At 40.2% G+C, this 14,513-nt stretch overlaps 1 protein-coding gene across 2 annotated transcripts in view; it reads left to right on the top strand.

Moving 5' to 3' along the window:
• The window catches only part of TBCK (TBC1 domain containing kinase), a 174,089-nt gene extending 159,908 nt beyond the window's left edge, over positions 1-14,181 (top strand). Inside the window, exon 25 of one of the 2 annotated variants that reach the window (XM_090266382.1) lies at positions 12,245-14,181. In XM_090266382.1, the coding sequence (XP_090122508.1) occupies positions 12,245-12,355 (111 nt within the window). In that variant the 3' untranslated portion in view covers positions 12,356-14,181. Of the gene's footprint in view, positions 1-591; positions 783-12,244 lie in introns of those variants that run through there. The other variant, XM_090266383.1, reaches the window with a different exon arrangement.
• Positions 14,182-14,513: the final 332 nt, after the last annotated feature.

Genomic DNA, 14,513 nt, shown 5'->3' with positions numbered 1-14,513 from the left:
ATAATGTTACCATGCAAGCAGCAAAGAGCCAGGTAAATTGGAAAGGGGAAACCTAAAAACACAAGAGACACTTAAGTAGTTAAAGAGTAATCGGGGTCTAGAATGGAGTAGGAGCAGAGGAATGGAGAGAAGGAACAGATCCAAGACAAATCACAGAGGAAATTGGCACTGCTTTGAGCCTAATTGAATGTGGGGCCACAGGAGGGTATTTTTTGTTTGTTTGTGATTTGCTTTTGTTTGTTTGTTTAGTTTTTGTTTTTTTTTTTTAAGTCAAAAATAACCTTAAGTTTTCCTGGGTGGGTTTTCGGGGATGTTGCTGATACCTTTAACAGAGATAAAGAAGAGGAAAATAAAGTAGATTTGTAGGGAATGCAATGAATTTAGGACATACTGAGCTCGAAGTGCTTAATGTCAGTCAAGCATTTAGAGGTTCAGACTAGCATTCAAAGCAGAGTTAAAACTAAATGTGTATATATAGAATCCTTCACTTACGAAATAAACAGTGTTCTACAATACAGAGAAATTGTGGGGTCTTCCTTTCTTATAATTAAATTTAAAAGCTTATAAATGCATTATTCCATTATAACCTAGATAATAAATAAGAAAAAATTGCTTTAGTGTGATTGGTAGAGAAGATCAACAAAGAAAACAGGAGATCAAAGGAAAATGGAAGAGGAAGGAAAGGAAAACACATTTGACATGTGAGAAGAGTGTCTGTTATTGGGACATTAACAAAGCAAACAATGGAGAAGAACTTGCATTGACTTATATTATGCTGAACTATCATGTGCCTTTGAGAAACATTTGTTTTTCTGGTCATTTCTATTCAAAAATATACTTAAAAATTTTTTAATCCTCTTCCTTTTCTTTCGCATGACATATTTTTAGAATTACACATAACAGAGTGAAATAAAAGAAACAAAAGAAGAGAAATTTATTACTGCACATGAAAATATAAACATTTTTACATACGTCCTGAGTGGTCCACATACCATGAAAAAAAATTACAAAACTCGTTAAGAGAACAGGGGCTAAGGAGTCGGCATGGAACCCAAGAGCAGACAGTGAAAGTTTCACTCCTCCTCTTCAGGTTCTTTCAGGTACTTCAGCTCCTTAACTGTGGAAATGAACTGAGGATATTAACTCTCATTGACTGCTCTGTGGACTTCCACATTAAACTTACCATCTTTATTATTATTCTTATTTTATTGCTTCTATATTTATAAACATTATCAATACTTTTTATTATACGTGTGTTTTTGTACAGATGACTTTTAAAAGATATCATTTTATAAAATCATTTTACCTTGCCCTGGCCGGGTTGCTCAGTTGGTTGGAGCATCGTTCATACACCAAAAAGTTGCCGGTTCAATCCCCAATCAGGGCACATACCTAGGTTATGAGGATTCAATCCCCAGTCAGGGTGCATACAGGAGGCAACTAATCTATGTTCCTCTCTCACATTAGTGTATTCCTCCCCCACCCCCTTACTCTCTCTCAAGTCAATAATCACATCCTTGGGTTAGGATTAACAAAAACTTCTTTCAACTCAAAAGAGTCAAGTGAATGCCCTGATAGCAAAGGACAAAGTAAAATGTCATTTGACTTTTACCAGAACCAATTAGATAGTTTCCTCATTATTTGCCCTAAAATCCTTTCTACCTCCTCCATTGGCAGTAAGGAAGCTTAACCAGTGCAGCGCCCACCATAGTGCCTGGCACACAGTAAACTCTCAAAAACTATTGTTGAATGAATTAATCAATTATTCAGCAGATAACAGAGCAAACACTATATCCTGGGCACTGTTCTTGACATTGTAGAAACAGTAATAAGTAAAACAAAATCCCTGATTTCAAGGAGCTTACAATATATTGTGAGAGATGCTCAATAAATACATATGTCAAGTGGTTATAAACACTGAAGTGAAAAATAAGGTAGAATGGGGGAAAAAGTACTGGTGGCTTATTTTATTTATAAGGTGATCATAGAAACCATTATTCTGAGTGAGATAGAAAGCCACTAGAACATGGGGAACAAAGAGTTTTATATTATCTGACTTTTATTTTAAGAGAATCCTTCTGTTTGCCATGCAGGGAACTTCTGCAGGGGTGAGGATAGAAGCAATCAGACAAGAAGTTATTGCAATAATCTAAGTAAGAGGCAATGGTAGCTTAATCAATAGAGGAGATTAGGGAGGTTGAGAGTGGGGGAGGGGTTTGCAGATTTACAAATCATGTAAGACCTCATATACCATGCTAAAATTTTTAGATTATATTCTGAATAAAATAAGAGACTATCGAAGTGCTTTAATAAGAAGGGTTATATAATCTGACTTAACATTTTTAAAGGATCGCTCACGTTGTGTGGTGAACTGAGACAAGGGTGGAAGCAGAAGAGAGCAGTTAGGATAATATGTGGAATAATCTAGATGAGAAATAATGGTGGCTTGGGCTAGTATGGCAGTAGTAGAGGTGGTAAAAAGTGATCAGATTCTAAGATGGAATAGAGGGAAAAAAGAAACTAATGTAAATCTGGTTTTATTGCTTAAACAACTGGAAAAAAGGAATTGCCATTTCCTGAAATGGCGAAGGCTTCAGAAGAAATTTAGAGGTGAACGTAAGGTAGAAGTCAAGTGTTCTCTTTTGAAAATTATGTATATAATTTGATACATAATTTGAAGGCTGAGAAGCGTGTTAGATGTGTAAGCAGAGATATTGAGGAAGCAGACAGATTCATGAGTTTAGAATTCAGGGAAAAGGCTAAAGCTGTAAATTTAAAGTCATCAGTGTACAGATGGGACTTAAAACCCATAGGACTAGATGAAATCGCTTAGGGGATGAATGTAGAGCGAGAGAAGAAAGAGTCAGAAGACAGGCATGGGGTAGAAGTCAGAAAGACAAGGAACATCCACCAGAAGAGACTGTGAAGACCAGCTAGAAAGGTAGGAGAACTAGGAGAGGTTGCTATACTGAAGGCCAATGGGAGAGAGTTGTGAAAAGAGGAGGAGGGTCTGATCAAATATGTCATATGATGCTGATGGGTCAAGTCAGATTCAAATCCAGTCTTAAAAATTTGATTTGGCAATGTGACATAGTGGAGGTTGTTGCTGAGCTTTATAAGTGTATTTGGGGGGAATGATGGAGACAAAAGTCTGATTGGAATGGATTTGAGAGGGAATAGCCTTCCTGCAAAGAAAGGAATAGACAGAGCGCAAACCTATAGATCAGTGTGTGGACTTTGTTTGGATTCTGATGCAAATACACAGATTGTACATATAAGTAAGTGGATGATAGGTGGATGAATAGATGATATTGGTGAAGTAATTGGAAATTTGAACACTTACTGAATATTTAATTATAATGGTTGTTGCTAATATTTTCTAGATGTGATAATGGTACCGTAGACATATTTTTAAAGTCTTTTATTTCAAGGACACATAATTATGGACTAAATGAATTTTTGGAATTTACAGTAAAACAATAAGTGTGGTTGAGACAAGTGGTGGAATAAAGGAAATAAATTAGTTGGCTGTGACTTATAATTATTGCAACTGGGTGTTAGTTACCATTCTTGTCTGGTTTCCTTCTTTCTTTTTTTTTTTTTTTTTTGACTTTGCAGTTCAACTTTTTATTTTAATAAAATCAGAATATGCACACCTATGCAGTGATAGCATCTAATTGTGTGTGTTCATGCATTTTTTTACATTTTAATAAAATATTAAAAAGAAAATTAGAAGAGATGAAATACAGAGATGGTAGGCAACAGAAAATTAAAACAAGAAAACACATTGCGTTAGTACACTACAGTTGTTTATATAGTCCTTTATGTAATACAAACTACTAAAATATTTCAGGATAAAATCTTAACACTGTCAGATATCCTAATCTCAAAGATTGATTCCAAGAGTAGAAAACTATACACCATAGCATGGATTCTGAATATCCCAGACACCATTGAAATAGTTATACTTAAAATAAACATGAATTAGAAAGCCTGGACGACATAATGCCTGTTTTGTAAACTCCATTTTTTTCTTATTGCGTAATTAACCATAGTCCAGTATATAACATCCTGGAATTACCTGTTCTGCTTCTTCCCTGCCACAAGCAGCTGTAGCAGGGTGTAAGATGGTTACTGACCATGTGTTCACCTTCTTTGGGTTTGCCCTGCTGCTGCTTTAACGTCTGTGAGTAAAATAAGAAAGTAAGGCAGCCACTGTTTTATTGCTATGAATACTGGCTTCACACCTTATGCAGTACTCTTTGCTGCATTAATGAGGTATAATTGACACATAGGAATTGTGTACATTAAAATTGTACAACTTTGTTTTGATATGTGTATACATTATGAATTGATTGCCACAATCAAGCTAATTAACATATTCGACACCGCATCATTACCATTTTCTTTCTTTTTTTCTTAGCACATTTTAAGTATACAATATTGTTATACCTGCTATATGTAATTAATAGCTGTAGTCACCATGCTGTATGTTAGCTCTCCAGAATTTTTTCGTCTTGCGTGACTGAGACTTTGTGCCCTTTGACCAACACCCACCTGTCTCCACCCTCCGCCCTTGCTCCTAGCAACCACCGTCCTACTCTGTTTCTGTGAGTTGGACCATTTTTAATTCCACATATTAGTGAAATCATATAGTATTTCTCTTCATATATCTGGCTTATTTCACTTGACATCATGTCCTCCAGGTTCACCCACATTGTCACAAATGGCAGGATTTCCTGTTTTAAAGTTAATAATATTCCATTGTATGTGTGGTGTGTGTGTGTGTATAGCACAGTTTCTTTATCCATCATCCGTCAATGGACATGTAGGTGGTTTCTGTATCTTACTGTGGTGAATGATGCCACAGCGAGCATGGGAGTACAGATACCTCCTCAAGATCCACATTTTATTTCCTTTGGACATATACCCAGAAAAGGATTGTTGGTTCATATGATAGTTCTGTTTTCTGAGGAATCTCCAAGTATTTTCCATAGTAGCTGCATGTTTTACTTTCCCACCAACAGTGCACAGGGATTACTTTATGTAGTTTATTTAAGAAAACAAACTTACATAGTGCTTTTAAGGAAGTAAACCTCAAAATTATACTTGGCTATGTAAAGGAGGGAAGAGATAGTAGAGTATTAGAAATATCATCCCTACCTCTTCCTACTAATCTTTGCCATAGATTGGAACCCCTGAGATGGGCAGTTCAAATGATTAAGACCTTTTTAATGACCCCAGAAGTTTTTAAATAATGAGGGCAAGATAGCACTTGAGTTATACTAACCCAAAGCTACACTGTGCTCCAGATGGAGAAATCACCCCATCTTCTATTTCTTGTTTCAAATATGCATATCTGAGTTGGTGAGCCAACCCTTAGAAGTAGATCCATAGTTTTCATGAAGTATCAGCCTAGCCCCACCCACACAGTATGACAAATAGTAAATGTGCGCCATATTTTTAGTATTTCATAGGGTCAAGAGGACACATAAGACTAATATAACATCAGCCTTACAGCCATAAAATCAAACAAATGAAATGACTACAGCTGCTAGTTACAGGTTAATTGCCTATTCCTTTATTCAGTTTCATGTCCAACCAACAGCAATATTTCCATATGCAAAATTTAGAGTTATTTGGGGGGGAAGGAGCAGAGAAAAAAAAGGAAAGAGAAAAAGACTTCTCAGAATGAGCTTCACCAGGATGTTAGCCGACTCATGCCAATTGTTCAGTCGCCAGTGTGAACTTAAAACTCACAAGGCCAAAGATTCACATCAAGAAAATGAACTGGATGGAGGCTTAGACAGACACGTTCGGTCTCTCTCTACCACTAGAAAGGAATACAACTACCTCAGAGCAAAAGATAACCAGAAATTCCAGAAAATAAAACTACATGGAAGCCCAACGTATGAAGTTATAAACCAGCAATGCTCTCTGGACGGGTAGGAGGGGCGAAATTGGAACCAGAATGGAAAGGTCGAGCGGCGCTGTTTGTGGTAGCAGCAGGGATAGCGGCAGTGGGAGCAATCCAGGCTGCAGTCAAGTCCCGGCAGCTCAAAACCCCAATGCTGGGAAAGGCAGCCCCTCATTGCCTCGGACAGACAGGCCCAGAGGGCAGGGGGATGGATCCCAGTCTCCCAGTGGAGAATAACGGCAGGAATCCATCTTGGACCCCTGTCCCCACACAAAGCATCACATGGCCGCGAAAAAGGTTGCGGACTGCCACCAGTTGCCGGGTAGTGACAAGTACATGGGGCTCCTACCCCTACAGCCTGCCCAGCAAGCAAAGCAAAACACAAATCTGTCAGATGAAGCAGACAACAATTGAAATCCCCGTGGCACAGCTCACCAGGCAGCAGATGCGGGACCTGACAGACAAACAAATAGGAAACCTTTCAGAGGCTCAGTTCAAAGCTATAGTTATAAGGTGGCTTACAGAATTAACAAAAGATTTAGAACAAGACAGGGAAGGAATGAAAGCTACTCATACTGAAATGAACAAAAACACATACGAGACAAGTGGTGAGGAAATAAAATCCAGAGATCAAATCAACAAACCGGAACATAGGGGAGGAACAAACAGTCAACCGGTGCAGAAAGAGGAAACAAAAAGTAAGGAAAGTGAGGAGAGGATCAGAAACCTCTGGGACACCTATAAGAGACTGAACATTCGAATAATAGGATTGCCAAAGGGCGAAGAAGAAGAACTAGAAATTGAAAAATTATGTGAAAAAATAATGAAGCAGAACTTCCCTAACTTGGGGAAGGAAATAGACTTACAGGTCCAGGAAGCACAGAGAGTTCCAGAAAAACTGGACTCAGGGAGAACCACTCCAAGACACATTATAATCAAAATGTCAAAAATTAAGGATAAAGAGAGAATCTTAAAAGCAGCAAGAGAGAAGAGAATTACATGCAATGGGATCCCAATAAGACTGTCAGCTGATTTCTCAAAAGAAACTCTGCAGGCAAGAAGGGACTGGCAAGAAATATTCAAAGTAAGGAAAAACAAAAACCTACAACCACGATTATTCTATCCAGCAAAGCTGTCATTCAGAATAGAAGGGCAGAGAAAGTGCTTCCAGGACAAAGTAAAACTGAAGGAGCTCATCAGATCCAAACCACTGTTATATGAGATGTTAAAGGGACTGGTTTAGAAGAAGGAGGATCAAAACTATGAACATTAAAATGAAAACTGCATCAGAAGAACCAACAACAGAAGCCAGGGAACCGAAACAAAGGCAAACTAAATAGGCAACGAGAGTGGGAAAAGAACTATAGGTGTGGGGAACATACTGGGGGGAGGTCAGCAGGGAGAGGGGAAGGGGGAAAGGGAGGGAGATGGTACAGGAATTAAGAAGCATAGTAGGAAGGAGTGAAGTAGACAGGAAGAAGCTGAGAAGAACTATACACACAACCAATGGACATGGACTAAAAGTGAGGGACAACTGGAGGGAGGGGGGCCACCGGGTGGAGGGAAGCAGAGGGAAGGGAAATTGGGACAACTGTAACAGCAAAATCAATATAACATATTTAAAAAGAAAAGAAAATGAATTGTCCTGCCGTGTGCTTATTGGCAGAAGCCCAGTTTTCTTGGCTTCCCACTGAGACCAAGATCTTTGTCCTAGGACACCTAGTGACAAACAGCATGATACTGCTGTGTGCTCCTCTCGAACCTTACTTCCTCACAGGTTTTCATTCTCTGGCCTTCGTGATCTGCACTGCTCTGTGACAGATCACAAATCCCTTTCCTTCACTCATTCTCCTGCTACAGCAGAACGTGACGTCCTCTGACAAACATGCCAGCCTCTTAGCCAAAGCTAAGAAGCAAGATAAAGAGAGAAAACAAGATGGAGTGGCACCCACAAGAGCCCGCCACTTCTAGACAGAGCTGTTTTGAGGTTTGCCAACCCAAGCCCTAAATGAGTACCACACAGATCTACTAACCAGAGGAATGACAAAAATGCAGCAGTTTTAGCCTCTCCACATGGGAGTACCGTCGTCGGCAGCCGTCCGTCTCGAGAGACGATGGTGTAGCTTCTTAAGAGTCTATCTGCACCGCCGAGAATGGCTGTGCAGTCCGACTCGGGAGTGACATGGTATCTGTCTCCTCCCGTGTTGAATCGACATCTTGTGATGACGCTGAAGCTACAGAGCCTGGGCAGGGTAATATGGAGGGTCTGCTGTTGCCCATGCAGCAGAACCCCCCTCTCTTCGCAGCTGAAGGGTCCAAGGGAAAGACGGAGTCGATACAGCTTGGCTTCAGGTGCGCCGCAGGAGTTGCCGGTGTTGACTACAACGTCAAACCGCCTTAGGGACTCCGGCTCCGGATTTTCTGTTGGGGTTTACTCCCTTAGCCTTTCCCCTGAAGAGGTATGCCGCAAGGCAGCGGAGGTTTTTTGGAGTCAGAGTTTTCCTTCTCTGATGTACCCTGACTGGAAGATCGAACCAGCGACACTTAGCTCGCAGGCCGACGCTCAATCCACTGAGCTAAACCAGCCAGGGCAAACTAGAGGGTATTATGTTAAATGAAAGAAGTCAGATGGAGAAAGACAAATACCATATGTGAACTCAAAAACTAAATAAACGAATAAGCATAATTGAAACAGACTCATAGACCCGGAGAGTACCACCCACAAGAAATACAGCTGCCCTGCAGTCTGTGAGTCCCAAAACCCTATTCCAGCAAATACCAGATCCTGCCAACTCCACATGGGATGTGGCCCTCTGTCTTAGCTGGTTGTGCCATTTGAGGACTCCATTCTCTCCACACAGGACTTGGTCTCACCAGTTCCACCCCTGCGAACATGCTAGCCTCTTCAGTGTAAGAAACTTACTCTCCACACAGGACTATACCCATAGAAATTGCAGTTTGAAATCCCAGACACACCTGACCAGCAAATGAATCCCATTATCTAATAAAATGATTCTCATTATTCTCATTGCTGGCCATACAGTAAAATCACCTAGAAGGAAAAAAGAAAAGCAAAACACCCGGAAACCTGTAGCTTCATCCTGAGAAACTTATTTATTACTTGGGTGGAGTGGACCTGAGTATTGCTGTTGACTAAAAGCATCCTGATGATTCTGATGACTTCACAAGCATTGGTCCAATATGATAGCCTGCCACTTCCGCCAAGGGTAGTATTGCTCAGGAAGCCCAGGTTCATGGCTTCCATTTGATGTCAGGCCTCTCCCAAAGCTGCAGCTTGCAGTCTCTGCTAGGACCTTAATCAGCCAAGTCCAGTGCCCTGTATTGTTTCCTCATGAAAGCTGCCAAAGCCCTGCCTGGTGGAGAGGAAAAGAAGGTTGAAACCCTGAACTCTGCACACCTGGGTCTCCTCCTCGGTCTGCCACGTACCTTCTCTGTGAGCAATGTGGCTTTTTCACAAGGTGGCAACTACCCTGTACATTCGCAGACCTGGCTTCCTCCCTGACCCATCAACCTAGAGCCACAGAGAACATCACCTGCCCAGTGCATGTGGCCGTCACAGCTGGGTCCCCATGCCCTTCAGGCATCAGGAATTAAAGAGGATGGACAGGGAAGCATCTCCTCTAACCCCTGTTAAATTCATAAGTCCCTGAGCTTCTTTGGTAATAGCCACCTGTGCTGCTTGATAGTGCTTGCCACTAGCTCCTCTGCAGTGCAAAACCTGGAACAGCACCTGGGGCTTAGTAGGGGCTCAGTGACGTTTGATCGATAAGTGAAAGAACAAATGGATAAGATGGAGAAAGGAGCTGTTCCCATGACAAGAGTGGAAAAGGTGAAGCAGTGTCCTCCCTGTTCAGGGCCAGTATTTAACATGGATAACTGGAACCACAGCAGAGGATCAGGGGAGCGCAACTCAAAATTTGAACCTGAAAATTCAATGTTCGCTCTTCTTTACTTAAGCACAGCCTGGCTTTTTGCTTTCAAGGCACCTAAACTTTTCTTATGTCCTTATACTCCATTTCTAATGTTCTTTTTAGACCCTGGACACAGCAGCACCCTGAGTGTTCCAAAGTGCTCAGTTCTGCCCGCTTTGCCTTCGCCATTTGCCAGCTCAGCAGCAGCCTGGCTGTTCTGTCCTTCCTTACAGTAATACTGGGAGGGACCTCTTTCCAGCTCAGCAGCATGGTTTAGGGACATTAGGTAAATGTACAGAAGTCCTTCCTTACTCATTTTCTGACTTCTACAGTGTTTTGAAAGTACTAAACACTTAGACTGCTTATTCACAAAGCCTTTTGAGTGATGATATGTTTATCTTTGAATTCCGGCCTAAATAGTAATTGTATTGCTACATGTTTCAGTAATCATATGGTACCAGAGACAGTGCTGCTGGCACATGACTCAGGGCAGATGAACCTGGTGCCTCCGTTTTTAAGGAGTGGGGTTCAAAGAGAAGTAAGTGAGGAGAACAGGATGAAGAACAGCTCACATTTGCATCCTAGATCACTTGATACCTTTTGAAATACAGGTGCAGTATTTCTCTTCAACACTAATTACTGTTAACGATACCCTCTGGCTCTAAAGAGTATAGGATCTGAAATGTGAACAGGCATTTGAACCTCTGTAAAGGCACTGCAGAGAACGGTGGAGAAGAAGGTAAGTGGGGTCAGCTGTATTGAGATGCATTTATGTGAGTTGTTTTGAAGAGTGCTAAGATCCAAGTCCAGCAACATCTATTCAGCCTACATGCTGATCCTTTAGCTTAAGAAATTATGTTTTTTAAATATTGTCCATGGACTACCTGCTTTAGAATCATCTGACGGTGTTTGTTAAAAACAAAAAGAGCACACCACATTCCTGAGCCCCAGATCAATAAAGCAGAATCTCTAAGGTCTTGAACTTATCTTGACCAAACCACTCTGCTCAACCTTTAGAACCATGAAGTCTAGACTGCTGGCTTAAGACTTTACCAATTATTAAGTTTAAATACTCCCAAGAAGCAATAGCACTGTGAGCAGATACTGGTCATTTTTCTTGGAAGATCTGAGATCAGATTATGATGAAGTAATTGGAAAGAACATGAGGGCCCAAACATCCAAGGGCAGGGCTAGGACATCACCAAGGGGAGGGAATCAGGATAGAACGGCCAGAGAGCAAAGAAAAAATCCTTCTTTGCTTCATCCTTTTGCCCCAGGTTATATGTCATTTGTCATACTTACTTCAGTTCAGTGAGCATATATTGAGCCCTTGTATGTGCCCAGCACTAGGGATAACAAGACCCAAAACAGGTTCACGATCCTAGGGAAGTATACAGTTTGGTAGAGGAAGCAAGCCCTTAACTGAGGAATTTAAATGAGTGTGGTAAGCCAACGATAGGGATTTGCACAAGAAATTTGGGGAGCTGAGGAGAGGGGCTCCTAAATGAAATTAGCTCCTAGAGAAGGAAGTGGCTGATTGGGGAAATAAGTAAATGAGGCAGGTGGGAGTGCAGGTGGGGTGCTTTTGAGAAGGAAATAAAGGGGGATCAGGAGCTGGTGGAAAATGGAGTATGCTCCCAACCACAGGCGACCTGCACAGCCAAAGGCTCTGGCTCCTAAAGTGATCCCATCTATCACGGATTACAAGCAATTCAGAAGTGCTTTATTGTGAGGTACGAGAAATGGAAAGGTAATCAGTGACCCTGAATGGGTAGACATGGGCCAGGTCAGGGAGGTATGTATATGTCTTAGTAACTCTAAAGTTCTTTTTATGCTAGCCATCTGGAAGACTTCTCTTCTCAGATCAGTTCTTAAAATTTATTCCAAGCTTATGGTCTCAAACTGTTCATTGTGGTCACTCCAAAAACATATTACAACCAGTTTATAGGCCCTCTCTGGGACATTGTGCACAGAATTACAATAACAAGATGACAATAATATCAAAATTTTTTCAATATAGATTTGAGAATATTTTGACTGTCAGACGCATACATGAAAAATAGGATGTTAACCTTTCAAGAGGGAGACTGAGAACAGAGTTAGGAGTAATTTACTTCTCCCTCTCTACCCTTTTACACTATCTGAATTGGTTACATGTATATGTATTGCCTCTTCAAACAAGTTTAAAAGAGAACTAAAGAGACACATTTATTTCATAGCATAAAGAAGTCAACATTAATTTTTATTAAAAACCAAATTAATGATTCAGTGATACAACAGTGACAGCAGTAGTATCATTAAAGTAGTTTTGTTTTTCACAACTTGAGGAAAAAATGGTATTGGACAAATACAAATTCTGTATGTTCTCCTTAAAATTGGCCCTTTCCTTTTTCAGTTTGCAGCACATCTTGTGAAGATGAAATATCCAAGAATCTGTATTCTAGATGGTGGCATTAATAAGATCAAGCCAACAGGCCTCCTCACAGTCCCATCTCCTCAAATATGAAGAACCAAAAGGATGACTGTCAAAGGACAGAGGGGTGCCAGCTCCCCGTGCAGCTCATCACAGCCTTGCCATGCCGAGACAGAACAAGACTTCCACGGAGTTACATTTCCATAAAGTTTTGTCATGAGACATGCTTTTAAAATCTCATGACCCACATGTTCAACTATCCAGGCAACAAACTTGACTGTACATGTATTGCTGAATGAATTTTCTTAACAGTGAAATCCAATCGTGTATTTTTAGCACACTGCAACACAAAGCCGCAGGAATTTAGCTGACAAGGTAGATTTAGCATTATCAAGAAATCTCACTTGCACTAAAAAAGCTGTCTTCCATTGCACTGAACAGACAGTCCTAACAAAGGTATTATTTAGAAATATAGGTTGAATGTGGGCTGAAATCATCTTTTCATGATAATGAAAAGTGAAAGGCTATTCACAGTGCATTCCCTATAACTAAATGCTACATTTGGTAACTCGTTTTTGGCCCAGAGAAGTTGTGTGTGTGTTTAGAGGGAGAATTTAGCCCACTGAAAAAAAGTAATAATAGTCTACTTCCAGAAAAATGAAAGTATATTAGAATATTTGTTCAGCTTCTGTAGCAGAGACACCCAAAATAAGAGCAACTTAAACAAATTAGAACTTTATTTCTCTCTCAGTCTAGGGCTAGCATATTTGTTTCATAATTATCAAGAACTCAGGTGTTTTTCATCATTGCTTTACCATCCTCAATACATCGTTTTCAGCTCATGGATCAGGACAGCTATCCAGCTCTCATCTTCACACCTGCAATTTAGAAGGAAGGAATGAAGGAGGAGGGGATGGGGAAGAAAGGAAGGAAAGAAATGGGGGGAGGGGGCAGAGAAAAGATGAAAGAGAAGGAAACACACCCTTCTCTAAGGACAAAAACCAGAAGTTGCACATATTACTTCTGTTTACACACCTTGGCCAGAACTTTGAAATAGGGCCACACCTAGCTATAAGGAAAACTAAGAATATAATCTTTGGCTGGGTGGCTATTTACCCGGTTTAAAAGAAAAAAAAAAAATCAGTAAGAAGAGGCAAACACATATTGAAGGACAACTAACAGCCTCTGCCACATTATTCTAAAACTTAAGTACTATACTGCGTTGAATCATAAACATATCACAATTTTATGTACCATGAAGGAAGAAAAATGTAACCAAATAAACTGTGACACATCAGTTATAAGATGCATCCTCATTTCAAAAATATGAAAAAAATGCACCTTAAAATTACTGAAATAGAGTATATCTTTGACTGTCTTTAGTTTAACTAAAATGTGTTTTTTCATCTTTAACTTATATTCCTCTTAAATGTTAGGACTACCTAGGTACAACATTTTAATAAGAGCCTCAATTCAACTTCATGGGTTTTATTGTTGCTGTTTGTTTTGGGGTTTTACATCAATATTTTTACTGAAATATAATTTACATACCATGAAATTCACCTTTTAAAATGTATAATTCAGGTTTCTTAATATGTTCACAAAATTATGCAGTCATCACTCTTAATTCCAGAACACGTTTATCATCCCAAAAAGAAATCCTGCACCTATTAGCAGTCGTCCTCCCGTAACACTTCCAAGGTCTTTGAACTTTATATATAGAGAGTGTGATAAGTGCTTTATTTTTGCATGCAGGTATCAAGTCCCATGGGCCACGTCATTGTGGTTTGTTTTCTCAATGAAATTATAGTAATTCACCAAATGTGTACCAGATGCTGACATGACCATTAAGTATATTATTCTGTGACCCCTTACATAATATACAAAGAAAAATTGTGAGAATAAACGAAAAAACAAAATTTTGCCACAATTTCTGTAACATTTTTTGGGCCATCATCCTTGCTGGTTAGGGAAGTAATTTATCCTCCTATATTTTTCCTTCAATCTCTGATGACTTCCCTGACTTCATAGTCACAATGAGGCACTGAAGATCCTTTGGAAAGAGTGGCTCTGAGACTTAACTTTGACTTTCTGGGAAAGCAGGGAAGGGTGGAGGGTGGGGACTGGGGTCGAACAGGGCGGTGGGTAGTGGGAGCACAAAGACCTAAGTGCTGTCAGCAGAGCTGTGCCGGAGATAGTAGCCAGCATTCATCACAGTTTTGCATTTGATCTTTCTTAAAATGTGATACAT

Source organism: Furipterus horrens, unplaced genomic scaffold (genome assembly GCF_987537825.1).
Source record: "Furipterus horrens unplaced genomic scaffold, mFurHor1.1.pri manual_scaffold_2, whole genome shotgun sequence".
Taxonomy (NCBI): Eukaryota; Metazoa; Chordata; class Mammalia; order Chiroptera; family Furipteridae; genus Furipterus; species Furipterus horrens.
The sequence above is the reverse complement of the archived record's forward strand: the minus strand, read 5'-3'. Positions and strand labels throughout refer to the sequence as shown.